The sequence below is a fragment of the Sinohyriopsis cumingii genome, chromosome 18 (assembly GCF_028554795.1).
Source record: "Sinohyriopsis cumingii isolate HCF-2022 chromosome 18, ASM2855479v2, whole genome shotgun sequence".
In the NCBI taxonomy this organism is placed as follows: Eukaryota; Metazoa; Mollusca; class Bivalvia; order Unionida; family Unionidae; genus Sinohyriopsis; species Sinohyriopsis cumingii.
The window spans coordinates 43,249,410-43,266,076 of NC_142978.1; the positions used below are offsets into that span (position 1 = coordinate 43,249,410).

At 36.1% G+C, this 16,667-nt stretch overlaps 1 protein-coding gene across 4 annotated transcripts in view; it reads right to left on the bottom strand.

The window, feature by feature from the left end:
• The window catches only part of LOC149776505 (uncharacterized), a 60,335-nt gene that overhangs the window by 27,979 nt on the left and 15,689 nt on the right, over window positions 1-16,667 (bottom strand). For all 4 annotated transcript variants that reach the window (XR_016416052.1, XM_089940939.1, XM_089940937.1 and 1 more), the window contains exons 4-6: window positions 8,807-9,178; window positions 5,735-5,931; window positions 2,724-2,871 (exon numbers count right to left, since the gene is read on the bottom strand). Coding sequence is in view for 3 of the 4 variants with exons in the window: in XM_089940939.1 (XP_089797065.1) it covers window positions 2,724-2,871; window positions 5,735-5,931; window positions 8,807-9,178 (717 nt within the window). In the remaining variant the exon portion in view is untranslated. The remainder of the gene's footprint in view (window positions 1-2,723; window positions 2,872-5,734; window positions 5,932-8,806; window positions 9,179-16,667) is intronic.

The following is a 16,667-nucleotide window of genomic DNA, read 5'->3' on the forward strand; positions in this document are numbered from 1 at the left end:
GGGGTATATTCAACATGTACTGTTTCTTGGGACTGATGAGTTAGCCTACGCAACTCAGGAATTTTGTTATCTTAAATTGATCCTCCAGTTGAAACTTACAATTTACATAATCACCTTAGTATTAGCGCAAAGTCAGTCAACTTCATATTCAAAAGAACTTTTATCAATCAGATTAATAACATAGTTGAAAAAAACATTACTTGGACATTTGTTAAATAGGTTACTGTTTATATCCTTATTGAAAAGGCTCGAAGGTTATTCTAGCATAACAAAACAATACTTACATTGTAGCGCGGAATCCTCGTCCGCCATCTTCCCGCTTGTGCGCTGCGCATGCTCAAAATAACTGGTTGTCATTCTTTCTTTGCTCGATTTATGCAACAAACGCACGATCACTAAATCATATAACATAGCTACCTAGTTAAAGGCAGGGCTTATTATAATCATAATATAACACTTCATTTCACAATACCTAGAAAGAGATCCATTAATTTGTCATGGATATATATGTGTCCTGAAACAGACAGAATTTAAATTATACAGTGTCTCCATAACGCACCTTTGTTTACATGCAGCAAATATAAGGTCTTCCATTTTGAACGAAGTATATTTACAAAACAAGTACGTATAAGTTTCATCTACCTAACATGATTAACTCGGTTCACAATCCAGATGTTACATATGATAACCATTTTGATAACAAACCCATTTTGGGGTGACAAAAATAACGTCCGAATATTAAGGAGACACAATTGTGTCGCCCTTTGCCTTCTGTCCCCTTTAGATGAAAACGATAAAAGTACTAAAACTGCAGAATTTTGAATAGTAAGAGGCACAACTAAACCATTAGTTTAATCATAATCAAAATGCCACAATAATATAGTAAATAGTTCTGGAGTTTTACCCTGGAAACAATTGGATGGAAGATAGATGTATGAACACAGCCAAAGGAATAAAATCAAATAAAAATGGATCCGAAGAATTATAAATATCCAAAGGCACACCTGTGTGATGTGATTTGGATTTTTAACGTAGCTTTAACAATATTTCAGTCATATCGCTACGATGTCTGCAATGTGGCAGTTTATAGTGATGTCTAGCACTGGGGCATCATGCCGCATACATATAGCATGATGTCCCACCCAGTCACATTATCCTGACACCAGGAAAGGCACACGTGGACAACCAATCTAATACAAGCAACAGGTCTACAAAGGAACACTTGGACAACCATTCTAATACAAGAAGCAAGTTTTAAGAAAAGGTACACCTGGACAAAAAATTTAGTCTATGTAAGAAGTTTTAAAGAAAGATATATGGTAAGATGCAGGAATTTCACTTAGGAGAATGATGGATGGATGGATTATTGAACAAAAGGAAGGGAAAAATATTGAAACCAAGAAATATGAATAACAAAGTTATCAAAGTCATACTCTACAAGTTTAACATGTCTAACATTTTTCTAGTTATGCTCCAGGAATGAAAATATGAATGATGAATGATGAACATATCAAATGGAAAGCAAACACAATGAATCTGAAGGATTACGAATAATACAAGGCACATCAGGACCACTAGTCATATATATGTACCCAATTTGAAATATTTTAAAAAGTTTTGAAGGTGTGTATGATGGATGGTATGACGGACAGACAAACAAAACGGCCAAAAACATTAAAATACTGAATACTGACAATTACTGCAGAATTGTGAATAGCAAAAGGTACACTTGGACAAATGGTCTAATATGAGTACCATGTGTATAACAAAAGGCACACTGGGACCACTAGCCCAACGGCACACTTGGTCCACTAGTCTAATGTCACATTGGGACCTTTATTCTAAAGGCACACTTCTACCACTAATCTCATGGCACACTAGGACCAATGAATGAAACAATGAAACTAGAATTTATACATCCAACAAACTGTTCGTGCGAAAATACTAATAAACTAATAATAAATAATGATAATAAAAAAATGCAGTAATTACGACATCATCTTCATTTAGGTCCAACTGTGCATCTCAAGTCTTTAGGTAAAAACCTCGTGAATATGACAATCAATTCAGAAGAAGTAACAATGCAAAGGAGTTCCAGATGATCACCAAGCGATATTTGATTTCCGGTTGAAATCATTTTCATTTAGACCCATCCAGACACAATACAAAGTGTGAAATCCCAATATTAATAAGTATTTCAATTTTGTGGCCGAGTATTGACAAGATTTTCAAGATGTCTGTCACATCTGTTTGGATGTAAGTTTGTATAAATTTGTCACAAGTTTTGTACAGGACCAACCTACATCATAATTCTTCTCTTTAAACCCCGTGGAACTTGTAAAAGCCTGTTTTTGTTTCATTTCTAAACTTCGGTTAGTGAATCTTACAACAAAATTTTCACCGCAACTTATAAGCAGGTCACAGTAAAATATATAGCCATAAAGTGGGAGGATGACTTGTAACCAAACAGGATTTTATATATATATATATATATATATATATATATATATATATATATATATGTATATGTATATGTATATATATATATATATATATATATATATATATATATATATATATATATATATATATATATATATATATATATATATATATATATATATATATATATAATGTCCCCCCCCCGACAGCTCAAACAGCTCTGTGTGTGTGTGTGTGTCTGTCTGTATGTGTAAGATAATTTTTATAACAATAATAATCACCTTTCATATTGAGCTTCACCGGATACCTGTGTTCTTGTTTACCATAGGAATACTCAACATAAAACACTGCATCGAAGAGGGCTTCCTGAACCAAATCAAACGTCAAGGAGGTTGTGACTGTCCTTGATTTGTTCTCGTGAGTAATAGACTGCAATACAGAAAGAAATAACCCTAACTCATAAACGAAGAAATCGTGGAGATTAAACCATGTTGTTTTAAATTTTAAAAAAGACCCCAAAACAACAAAAATGATTTCTTGCTGGAGAGTGACAAATTATTGAAAAAGAAGACATTTCGATAGCAAATTCCCAACCTGGGAAAATTCTAGGGTGGGTACTGTGTCGTAATCTAGGCTTTGTCATGCTTGCCCTCCTTTCAAAGTGAATGGTAATCATGGCGTTTTTTGCATTTTGTGTTCTCTCTCTCCCTCTGTCTCTGTCTGTCTATCTGTCTGTATTTTCTCTCTCTCTCTCTCTCTCTCTCACACACACACACACACACTCCCATATCTATTATTATGATTTAGACCATGACAATAGATTTTAGAGACAAGATTCAGTTACAAGTGTAGGTAGAATGGCCATTGGATTAAGAAACAAAAGTACATTACCAGTGCAGTTTAAACATACTTTCAAATTTATTTGTAGCTCGCCAGAGATGATGACTACATGTTCTGCCAAAGTAGACATGTTTTAAGTAACGATTGTTACTATTACTCGAGGAACAAATTAAAGTTATGTTTATGACAGTTTTTGTCTTATGTCAATTAAAAGACTTTATATTCTACACACTATTTCTAATGTGGTGATGCAAAGTAGTACAAACAATTAATATTTCGAATAAACCTAAGGCTCAAGTGGGCCCAAGACTACTGATCTTGTTGACATCTGCCATAATAGGATATCTAATGTAAGTAGAGCAGTTGGACAAGAAAAATTGGACATCGGGATACTTTCTGTTGAATTTTTCTCTATGCTATGAAAACCACTGTTTCGAGGTTTCTCTATATTTGATGGCATGTCATTATTTGTCCAAGGCCTTTACACCAGAATGCTCTCTGCCAATGTTTGCTTAATTCTATATAGTGGTTTAATGAGATCATGTTGTTTGCATATTTTTCAGTGCATCATAGGCTATACATGTTGGGGTGCGTGGTTATGCCATTTTTCAGTGCACGATAGGGTATACATGGTGGACAGAACACCTGTGAAGGAAGCACCCGGGAAAATCCTGATGAGAACCACCAATCCACTGGAAGCTACTAACATACCCATAATGGCTTAGCCCGAGACTTGAACCCACAAGGACAGGCGAGATGGCAATGTTTAGAAATGGCAATCTCTTTCGACCACTCATACCCCACTATTTCTGGTAACGGTGGCCTATCTGCATCATTTGCATTCAAACTAAGATGTCAAAGTTTCTGAAGTTCTGTTAAGTGGGTTTTGGAAAAAACTTTGAAAGGTTTTTCATAATTTTTTGTGCTAACAGCTTCAAGAGCTGATGGCAGATTATCATCATTTGCAGAAACTTACAACCCCGTCATGCCAGGATGCATTCTTTCAAATTAAAATGAGCATTGTTAGAGTTTGTACAGAGGTTTTTCCTCTATTATAATTTTTTGACAGTGGATAAGCAGCATTTATAAAAGTATGATTGCCTGTTCATTCCGTTTAGGGGTAGACTTTAGTTAAACCAAACTGTCCACTTGCAAAATGTGCTCAGCAAAACTCTTACAGAATGTGTTGAGATTAATTGCAGCTGTGTTCTGAAGAAAATGGTTACTAAAGAGTAAATGTGCCTGCACCATCTCTGCCAAATATTTGCTAATTGTTTTTGTAAGCATCTGCATCTGGTATTTAAAGAACATCTGCAGCAAATGCTTTCTTGTCTTGAAACATTCACCAATGCAAAGGTATTTGCATCATATTATTTCAAATTTAAAAGTTTGCACATTATGTGCAGCAAATATTTCCAGAAGTTTTACGTAGACAGCACACCTATGATGAGCCGATTTTGACTGATAATCACATGATACGAATTGGGTATACGATCTTGGGTCAATGTCACAGCATTCCTGAATGATCAACATCGGAAACACACTCATTAGGCCAGTGATGTTTTAAGTGGTTTTAATGCCAATTATTAAAATATGTGTTGACTCAAGCTCGGGTCAAGTGTTTCCAAGTTCAATGCTGTCTACCGTCATGATAAAACACGTAATTCCCCTTGAAATTAGAACTATGGTACCTCTATGAGAAGCAGAGAATTTCTCTGAGTGGTTCAGCATGTTTTCTTTTTCTTTTTAAATTTTAATTTACACTTTATTGGAATATTTTTAAATTGTATCATGCAGGTAGATTTATTTTTATGAATTTAGAATTTGTATATGTAAAAACATTTGAGAATCATATTCAGACGGAAATTACAATATTTTTGAAACCAAATAGCATAGTTTATTTGAGCATGGAAGGGCTGGGTTGGTGAAATTTGACTGTTTACAACAGGTTTGCAATCAGGTTTTCTTTAGTTTACTTGATTATTATTCCTATTTAGGTTTATATCAGCAGGGACAGAATATTTAGAACATTACACACGGAAATTCATGTAAAACGTCGTAACATCACGCATCATAATCAAAAATCGTTTTGCTCATTAGGCCACTACGGCCCAATAGGGGCCCAATGAGCAAAATGAGTTTTGAATACATTCCAACTTAGCTCAAAGTTGGCCCAATTTGTAAATGATATTAGGCCAACACTGGGCTTACAGATCATCATAAAAGTGTAATGTTGGACCAACATTAACTCAGCAATGCCGAACAGAGGCCCAGTGAAAAATGACCTTGGGCGAATATTTCGCCACCTTGCGTCAACATTGGAAACAATGCTGATACAACGTTGGCCAAACCTAGGTGTCCTATTTGAAAACAATGTATATTGTAAGCAATTTACAAAGAGAAGGAAAATATTCTGAAAATCTCCCGTTTATGTGTGGATAAGAATACTTACATCACAATCTACCATAACAATACCATATATGGGATCCTGAGCTTCGTTTCCTGGGTTAATGACAAAATTATTGTAGCCATCGTTCCAGCTGATGCGACTGCAGTCCATGTCACGCATACTGTGGAGTCTGCATGTCAGTTTTGTTTGCCGATCTCTGACTAGTGCAGACACGTTTTCACATTCCACATCAGGAACCACTACAAATTGAAGAAATAAACATATACATAAGGAACAAACATGATTAAGATATACCGGCAATTTTAGGGCAAAAATTAATTCAAAATTTGTCAAATTTGTCATTGAATTTGTAAAAGACAATCCGTGTATGTCTTCCAAGTGAACTGACTAAACTTGATTTGTTTTAAGGATTAGGTCAAGCTATAAAAGGGAGAATGGTAAAACCCCTCCTTGTGTGATTTACAAAAAAGGGTCATCTTTCATTTACTTAAAAAAATTTATACTATAGGCAAACAGATTCTACCTACATAGAAAATCGTTATTCCAATGTAGCTTATGCTTTCTATCCCTCAAACAACCAAGAGTGGTTTTAAATGTCAGTCGTTATCTTATTTACTTTGAGATTTGGTTGCTGCTCAAAAGATTCTGTCAAATCTAATGAACTGAATATCAAATGGTACCAATATAAACAATGTATTTCCACAATTTTCGGTGCATTATACCTATCTACGATACATGCCAAATTATGAAAAGCACATACACAGTTCATCTTCACTAGCAAAGAATCATCTTCAATAGCCATGGGCGGTCAGTCTGCTTCATTGGAAATTGACCCGTAGCATACATTACTGATTGACATTGCCCCTTAGCACACATAATTGATTGACATTGACCCTTATCATACATAACTGACATAGTAAGCAACAATGATGACTGGATGCAGTTAAAAGATATGAGGATCCAAATAATCTGAGTGAAAAAGTATCGAAGAGGAGATTTGGAAATAATGGCATCTGCATACAATGTAACATGTCGCAGGAAAGCACCAACATGTTGCATGCACATTGATTTCGAATTTAATCCATCAAGACAAATATTTCCTTCCAGTTAAGGCATGTGAACGTAATGAAGTTACCCTACTGAATACCTAATATGTCACCAAAAGATCACTATTCAATTGTTTTTGCTTGTTGTGAACAGTAACTCATTCATCACAGCGGGCACTTGTTCAAGACACAGTTTGAACTAGATAAATGTCTAGGATCAATATGCAATGAATTGGATTGATGATTCTTGGCTAACAAAGATGGCAACCTGTGATGAAGAAGAAATCAGAAAATACTTTGCTGGCTATGTTACTAAAAGATGTACTAAATTTTCTCATGCCTTTACACTCCTATTAAAATTTCATTTCCTTGCCTTCCACATTGTGTAGATGTTTATTCTTCATTGTAAGCTTCTGTAACCTCCATCTAAATTACCAATAACTTTTATGATTGTGTCCAATGGACATAACATGGGAGCAAAATTAATATATCCGGATTGATATACAAAATTATATATTACTTATTTTCACTATAAGCAACATTTCATATAAACCATATTTAGGATATCAAAAATTAAGCCTGCTTTGGTATGTGTGTGATTTTGGCAGTTTAAAGTGATGTTTAGCACTGGGGCATCATGCCGCAGACATATTTCATCATGTCCCACCCAGTCACACTATCCTGACACCAGGCAGACCAGTCCTAATACTAACCTCTGAATACTGAGCGTCGAGCGAGGCAACTGTAAGTACCATTTTTATAAGTCTCTGGTATGACTCAGCCGGGGTTCGAACCCCCAACCGTGCGCATCCGAAGCGGACACTGTAACCACTGGATCATCGGCGCGATGTGTCTTAAGAGCAGGGTTGTGGGAATCATGCAATTCTATTGCAAATGTTCCACTTTAAAAAGGGTATTGCATTCTTATGTGCACGTTTTAAAATCCTGACATTACTATAAATTGTCATTCAAAACTATTAACAGTGGTCCTTGCAGATCACTGCATGACATTTTGTTTTATGGTATTAGACTGGTTCCACTTTTTCTGCCTACTAAACATACCGTGCTCTTAAACAAAATGAAAACTGCAGACTGTCAGTGGAGTATAGCTTACACAATACATCTGACTGATTAAAGACGGTTGATGAGAGATAACAGAATTCGCCATATTATGTCTCAATAAAAGTTTGCTTCATGAAATGCAAATGATAACACTGAATTTATGATAAAACAGAACTGCAACTGCATTAATGATAAAAATAATCTATTATAGGGTATAATGGCACCCTGATAAAATATAGACAATACAGTACTGATTAAAAGTGAAGTTATACAATTATCAAGAAAAATAATTTTTGTAAGCGCTTTAGAAATAAAAAAAACTTTTTAACAGTTGTTGAATATTTCACTGATTATTTCATTTTCTTTACATAAAGGTTGTAGAGATGCAACCAATGGAATGAAAATTGTCAACGTAACGACTTTGACACAGGATTACTATGCAAAATGGATGAAATACAAATTTATAAATGTAAAGATTTTCAGCCACAGTAATCTGGTGGAAGCCTGAAAATAATTTCATTGTGTTCATTCTGGAGACCATTTGAATTTATTCCACATTGTGTTTCTGTTCTATTTTGAATTCACAGGTAAACATTCCCGTTTTAGGTTCTGAAATATTGCAGAACTCAACTTGGGCAACCTTAAAGAATATTTGAAGATCTTTTTAAGTTAGCTTGTCATGGAAAAACCTGTTGCCAAAAATGAAATATGTGGCAAAAAATGTTTGAAGAATTTACATGGGATACTTTCTTTCCAAAAGCAGAATCCATTTCTGTTGTACTTTTTGTATTAGTGCCTACCTATTACAGTTTACAAACATACCTGAGTAGACTTTGAGTTTAAGCCCTGCATATTACAGTTTACATACCTGACAATACCTTAAGTTTAAGCCCTGCATATTACAGTTTACATACCTGACAATACCTTAAGTTTAAGCCCTGCATATGACAGTTTACATACCTGACAATACCTTAAGTTTAAGCCCTGCATATTACAGTTTACATACCTGACAATACCTTAAGTTTAAGCCCTGCATATTTATCAGGGAACTGTTTTCCTGGGATTCCTCCTGAACACTCAATTGTCTGCATATCAATTGTTTCTGCACTCAAAGAAAACACTCTACGAAATGTTCCTTTGTAAGATGGCCTGTTGCCTACAAAAGATTTCTCCAGGCTAGTGTCAACTTGTTGTACATTATTATTCAACTTAAGAGTCATTTGTGGGCTGGGATTACTGCCTTCAGCTGTACAGGTAACTTCATATTCTCCATCCTCAACTTCATAGATCACACTGTCTGCCGTAATTTGGGATTCTGAGTACATCCTATGACCCGTCATGATTGTTACGAGCTCAATTCTTACTTTTTCTACAGGATCTGCAAGGTTAAGGAAGACAATACAATATATACAAATTGAGGCAACATTTTGACACATTTGAATAATTTGTGACATGACAAGAGTTACCAAGATATCAACCTGTATTAACCTCATCATGTAAGAAAACACAGCTACTTGACAATTCAGATAACCTTGCCTACTAGCTAGCATGGTATTTTTATGACAAACTAAAAGATTTTCTTGGGAAACTTTTACAACTATATCAGAAAGATTAAGTACTAACAGTATTAATTTGTCTATGTAAGCTGTATAATCAAAATTGGCAATAATGTTATGTATATTTAATTTGCATTTTTTGCTAAATAATTTATTCATAATTTGCTATGGAAAACTCTGTTTTGGATTTGACTTTGTCCAAAATCAAGTTCATTCTCTACTTAACCTGAATCATCGGTTTTAGGTTTGTAAACAACATGTTTATCTCAAATGTGAGTCACGAAAATTGGAAATTCCCCATGAAATGTTTGGTCTGCCTGTTATTTATATTTTACATTACAATTTTAGTAGCAAACCTTCTAATTATGACCAAGACTTTATCTTGTAGACGTTTGCAACCTGCCAGATGGAAATTTTTTATTAGGTAAGTTTAAAAAATGCTAATTGTAATTTGAGGTCAAGTGCAGAACTATGTCAGATTGTTTATCCAGAAATTATTCATTCGTGCTATAAGAACTGAGCAGAATCAGTTGTACTATTGGTGTGTCCATTATTTCATTTGGGCTGGAATTTAGTTATTCAAATTATTTAATTCAAGTTATTCTTCTCTGGAAATAAAAAGTGCTCAAACATAATATTCTTGGAAACAGAGATCACAGGCACATAAACACTGTCAGTGTTGGATTTATTTTAGAATACCACTAAAGTTTATTCAGATGTCTATGATTCTAGTTAGAAATTCTAATATTATTTTGAATTTGATTCACAATACTTATAGCTGTTCTAAAATTTTTCACTTTTACAAAACTTAATTGTTTTTGCTCTTTTCTGTTACTTTGTTTAAGATAATAGAGTCGTATTAATAGTGTCCAAACATTATTAGCCCAGAGTGAGAGTGTACAGAGGTCATTCAAAGTTTGAATAAACAAAGGCTTACTGACCTTTGGTGGTGTGAGAAAGCTTACCAGTAAATTTGCATAGGTTGTGGTTCATCCTGTGATTTTCCCAGGTTCCTCCTCTGCCAGATATACTTCCTGCTATGTCCAGGCTATCATGGCTTTAAAACCACAACAACCACGACCTTTGTTCTTAGGTAAGTAGAGTTGAACACAATCAACATAATGGCATGCACTCTGGTCTTTAGGTGACTTACTATCTAGATCAGTAGCTCCCAACCTGTAGGCTGCAGACCCGAAGAAAGCCATGGGTTTATTCGAAGTAAGCCTAAACGTACAACTATTAGCAAATGGTGGTCCATGAAGGTGTTTTTAAAGTTAAGAAGGAATCTTCTTCTTCTTTGAAAAGGCTGGGAAACACTGATTTAATTTTACCAAGTGTAAACGGTGTTAAATGTTTGGTTGGTACATCCCTATAGAGATACTTTTTAAATATCTTTCAATACATTTTACGGGGCTTCAAAATGTTTTCTAAAGTGTTTTGTCTTGCAAACAGTTTTGCTGCTCTTGTTATGGGGTTCAATGCCATGTTTCAACGCCAGATAGGCTATATATATTAGCTAGTAGAACTGTTTAGGAGAAACACAGGAAAGCCTTGGAAAGAACCACTGACCCACAGGAAGCTACTGTTAAAGAAGAAAATCATTTCCAGGTATCATCCACTTGCTTCATTTTCAATGCAGTCAAGATCACAATCCCAACCACCTAAACTGTAAATTTCCCTTGATGACAATGTTTTCCTCAAAACTATCATCCACATCCCTGCCACCATATGCCTTTACAGTCCTAACATTTTCATCTCGACACATTAACTTTGGGAAAAGAGAACTTATTTTAATTATGTAATATTACCGGTTACCGCTGCTATTCTTATCCGTCTTTTCAACCCTAACTCCCCAGTCCAAGTTAAGTATTCTCATCTTGAATTAGTATTAAACGCCACAAAAAGAAAAACCTTATCCCAGAATGACTCCATGGTAACAGCAAACATACAGAATGCCATCCTCTTCTGATATGACCTAACGTACTGGACATCAGACCAAGGTAGACGGAGATAATTTTTGCAATCATAGCACGCATTACACAATTAGAATTACTTTTATGAACGACACCAAAAACTATATATATAACAATTTCACTTAAGCTTTCAGTTCACTGCTGAAGGCTGGTAGATGGTTAAGCCACATGCCATGTCATCACTGTTGGGCCCAACGGATAAAATGGCTTGAGATTAGAAACAAACATATTTCCTACTGCATGAATCACAAAAGACTTTCCACTTTTGCATCGTAAATGCCTCCTACCCTAAACAATACTGCTGGCATAGCAGCTGGAGAACAGGTCCTGAAAGATTTTACGTGCAAGACGTGCCATCGATAATGGCAGGCAATCCGCAAGCTGAAGTGGAATAGGGATTTCCCGTGTTGCAACAAAAGGTTCTGTTTCCGTGATAATTTCATAGGTTCAGCTACCAGCAGGCTGAGTAGGTTACTGAACCATGACTGCTGGGGAAATAGGGTGGGTAACGAGATGAGCTGTGCAGTGGAGATCTTGGCTTAGTGGAGCACCTGCTAAATTGTTTTGACAAACTTACTTTCAACTAAAAGCTTTCACCACTGATGCCCTCCGAATCAGTACTGCACTACCATAAATTAGGAGTTTGTTTTCAGTGTTATAACAAACAAGTCCATCAAAGATCTCCACAGCTGGAAAAATGACTTGGCTACTGCTTGGTACCTGGACCATTCCATGACGAACACATGACCAAATCTGTCAGACTTTAACCCAGGATACTCCTCTTACACAGAGAGGAGGTTCTCAACCTCTGCACGAAGAGAGGATAAATTTTCTACCTCCCGCAATGCCCCAGGTATGCTGCTAGAGAAATGTATGAGGTGGCGTGAAAACAGTGATGCCTTATGACGCTGACACAGGCCTGTTAGGCTAGGCACATTACCCACATTTCCAAGTTATTTATCCTAATCCTGAATTTGATGCTATGGTGTACTAAAAGGAGAGTGCTTTGATGGTGTGACTTGCAGCTGCAATCAAAAACCTGTCCAGATTTAGCCACCAGTGCAGCTGGTGGTAAAAGTCAAATCCCAGGGGAATCCAAGCTGATAGAGCATCATTCAGCTATTGCGTGTTTGCTAGAAGGAACTGCAAGTAAAGTCTCTTATGGTACATAGTCCATAGTCCATGACCGATATTAGAGTTCCCAGGAGAGGAGGAGTGAGGTGAGCTGTCAAGCAACACCATCACTCCATAGGATGGTGAAGAAATTCATCCCCATATATATATATATATATATATATATATATATATATATATATATATATATATATATATATATATATATATATATATATATATATATATATATATAATAACAACAACAACAATGATAATAATAATAATAATAATAATAATAATAATAATAATAATGAGGACTTTGTATAGTGCCTAATATTTAGAAGCTCTAAGCGCTTTACAACATTAGACAACACCTATAAGATAAGAAACATAATAATATTATAACAAAAACAAACAACACGAAATTAGAAAAACATAAAATAAAAAAACATGTTGAGAATATTTTAGGTAGGAAACATTCTTAGGTCTTTAAGTTTGTTCTTGCAGTCGAAATAAGTGAGTTTTGAGACCTCTCTTGAATGTGATCACTGTGTCTTTGTGTCTAAGTTCAGTGGGCAATTCATTCCACCTTGCTGGGCCCTGGTATGCAAAAGAACGCTGTCCATATGACTTTGTTTTTATAGTGCGAATAATGAGTATACGATTGTCAGAAGAGGAGCGTAAGTATCTTTCTGTTTTGTACACATGGATGAGGTCAGATAGGTATGTTGGACTAGAGTCCGACAGTGACATGTAGCACAGAGAACAAATTTTGTGTTTGATTCTGGATCGAATGGATAGCCAGTGTAGGGTACAGAGCAGCAGGGAGGTGTGCTCTGATCGTGGTACTCTAAGTATGATCCGAGCAGCTGTGTTTTGAACTTTTGAAGTTTCTGGAGTAGATATTGAGATGAACCAGACATAATTGAGTTACAATAGTCCAGTCTTGAAAGTACTAATGAACACACAAGTGTTTTAGTGGCATCAACTGAAAAATATTTGCGAATTGAGCTGATGCGTCTCAGCTCAAGATATGCAGCCTTGCATATGTTCATGACATGTTGGTGCAATGTGAGAGTACTGTCCAGAGTAACACCTAGGTTTCGTACTGATTGTGTGAATTTAATGTTGGTGTTGCTGATATTTATTGTTTGAGGTAAAGGATGTGAATGAGAAAGTCTTTGTGTTGTGATCAGAATGGCCTCAGTTTTATCATCATTCATCTCCAGCTTGTTACATGTCATCCATGATTTCACATCAGAAATGCACCTCTCTACATCTTGTAAGGTAGCATCAACTTCAGTTGGGTGGCTAGATTTGTATATTTGGGTGTCATCAGCGTACAATTGGTGAGACACTGGATGATGATCTATGACACTTGAGAGCGGCTGAGTGTACAGAATGAAGAGAACAGGCCCAAGAACAGACCCCTGTGGAACACCACAACATAGATCAACTGGGCTGGAATGTATTCCATTTGCAGATACAATTTGTGTCCTGTTGACCAAGTAGGACTTGAACCACAGTAAGGCTGTATCATGAATGTCAAATACATGCTGGAGACGATGAAGCAATATATCATGGACGATTGTGTAAAATGCTGCAGACAAATCAAGGAGGGTGAGGACTGTAATCTTTCCTCTATCCAACGCAGAGAGAATTCATTAACTACTTTTAGAAGAGTTGTTTCAGTACTGTGGCAAGGGCGATATGCAGATTGTACATTGCTAAAAAGACTATTTGAATTTAGATGAGATACAAGCTGGGTAGAACAACCTTTTCTAAGATTTTTGAAATGAATGGGAGATTAGAAACTGGGCGGTAGTTCTTTAAATCGTTATGGTCTAGTGTTGGTTTCTTCAGCAGAGGCTTTACAATGGCAGTTTTGAAAAATGATGGGAATTCCCCAGATGAGAGAGAGAGAGGTATTAATAACATCAGTTAGTGAAGGCAATACTGGATCTAAGCACTCAAGCAGCAGTGATGTTGGAATTGGATCAAGTTCACATGACTTTCGTACACTCTTCATCATGATTGTACGTACGAAATCCATAGAGCCAGGTTCAAATGCTGCTAATGGTTGCCGCTCAAATTCTGTATCCCAACTGTATGGTGACGTCGAATCAATTGAAATTGTGGTGTCAAGCTTATCTCTAATGGTTTGTACTTTGTCACGGAAGAAATTTGCAAACATGTCCAGAAGGTCGTCTGGAGAGAAGGTAGTTGGAAGTGGTGTTAATTTGTTCCTTGACATTAGCTTGTTAGTAATCTCAAAGAGCTCTTTGCAGCTGGAACTTTCCATGATCTTAGTAGTGTAGTTGGCTGATTTCGCTGCATGGACTATATCTGTGACATCTTCTTAGCGACTTCATAGATTTGCTTATGAATAGTGAGTCTGGTGGAAAGTGGAAAGCCAGAGCCTCTCAGTTTTACGGCGGTCTCTTTTAGCAGTGCGAAGCTGGTCCCTAACACTGCTATACCATGGAGAACACTTTTGAACTGATACGCTGCACTTGGTGGCTGGGGCATATTTGTCAAGTAATGTACGTAGACAGTTATCTAGTTGTTCTGCGGTAGGAGGTAAGCAAGTTGTTAGGTTAGATTGGATGTCGTGCATTAGTTTGGTTCTATTTATCATACGTAGGTTTCTCCTAGTAGCAGATAAAGGCAGAGGGTTAGGGACTGATATGTGAAGATGACATATAATGCCGAGGTGATCTGACGCAAGGTCATGGGATGCCAGGGAGGACCGTAGAATGTTATCATCAGGTCTATGAAAAATCCAGTCTAAAATGTGTCCAATGTTTATAGGTGGGTTGGTTAACTGACTGTTTGAGGTTGAAAATATTAACAGAATCTATGAGTTTTGATGTATTTGAGTTTCCGGGAATTTAACAGCCAATAGATAATAAACACAATACCGAAGATGAAAACAGGCAACAAACACAAATATAATGAAAACGGAACTAACACGGAACAGTTGCTTCAAGCCGGTTAAGCGATAGCGGCCATCTTGTTTCGTCATACATATATATATATATATATATATATATATATATATATATATATATATATATATATATATATATATATATATATACTCGTCTTCTCTAGGCTGGGATAAGTCATAGACAAGTCACTGCTGACGAACTGGGACAGATCCTTCAGACTGATGATGTCGTACTTCAATCAGACATCAAAATAATGGAGGATGGAAATTGCAAAAGGACTGCAACAACTCCCATCACTCTGATAAAGACTGTGGTGTCGGTGGTGGGGGCAAATGGAAAAGATCTAACTTGAAGTACTTTCTTATCATAACAAAACCAGAGGTATTTTATTTGTGGTGCAGGGATCGGGATGTGGATGAACACGCCATGAAAATTGATGGAGACCTCACAGTCACAGAGCCTTGTGGCATTCTTGGTCACTGACAGAGTCTCCATCTTGTAGCATTCTTCCTGAACAACTGTTTTAGCGAGATCGATTATGAGCTGAACCTTTCTGCCTTTTTCTGACACCAAAACAATCCTGGAATAAGAACCTGGAATCTGTTCAGAGTTTGTACTTCTTCCCTTAGTTAACCCAGTCTGAACTGGAGAAAGAAGGGTGTTCCCAGAAACAGAGCCGATAACTAACATTTAAGGGATCCTCGCATCATCCGTGATGCTCAAACCATTGTAAAAGCATATAGAAAGGCATAGACTGAGACAAAAGGAAGATGCAGATTCTGCTATATGAAAATTAGCTCACATTTACTAGATTAACTGCTATTCAACTGGAATTTAGCCAGTCTGAAAAAATGGATATAAGAAAAAACTTTTACTGCAGTTGATTTTGCTAAGGGCTTATTCAGTTAAAATTGCCATTAAAATATGATAAAGGTGAGATTATATTATCGAGAAAGTTACTTGTCAAAAAGAAAACCCAAAACGTTTTAAACTCCCAATGTTTTCAAGAAAACCATACTTTCTCATCAACACTTACCCTGTAATGTGAACTTCCAAAGATTATCATATACTTGTCATTTATAAACGGTAATAATATGCACAGAACAACCTCAATGTTAACAAGAGTCTGATTCTTCTGGTGCAAACTTTGATCCTGGGGATTTGTGCATATGATAGTTTACACCTTAAGGAAAGATCAATTTATCATCTTCCACTGAGGTGAATTCATAATACATGTAATTAAAAGTTTAAGCATTTTGTCCAAAATGTCA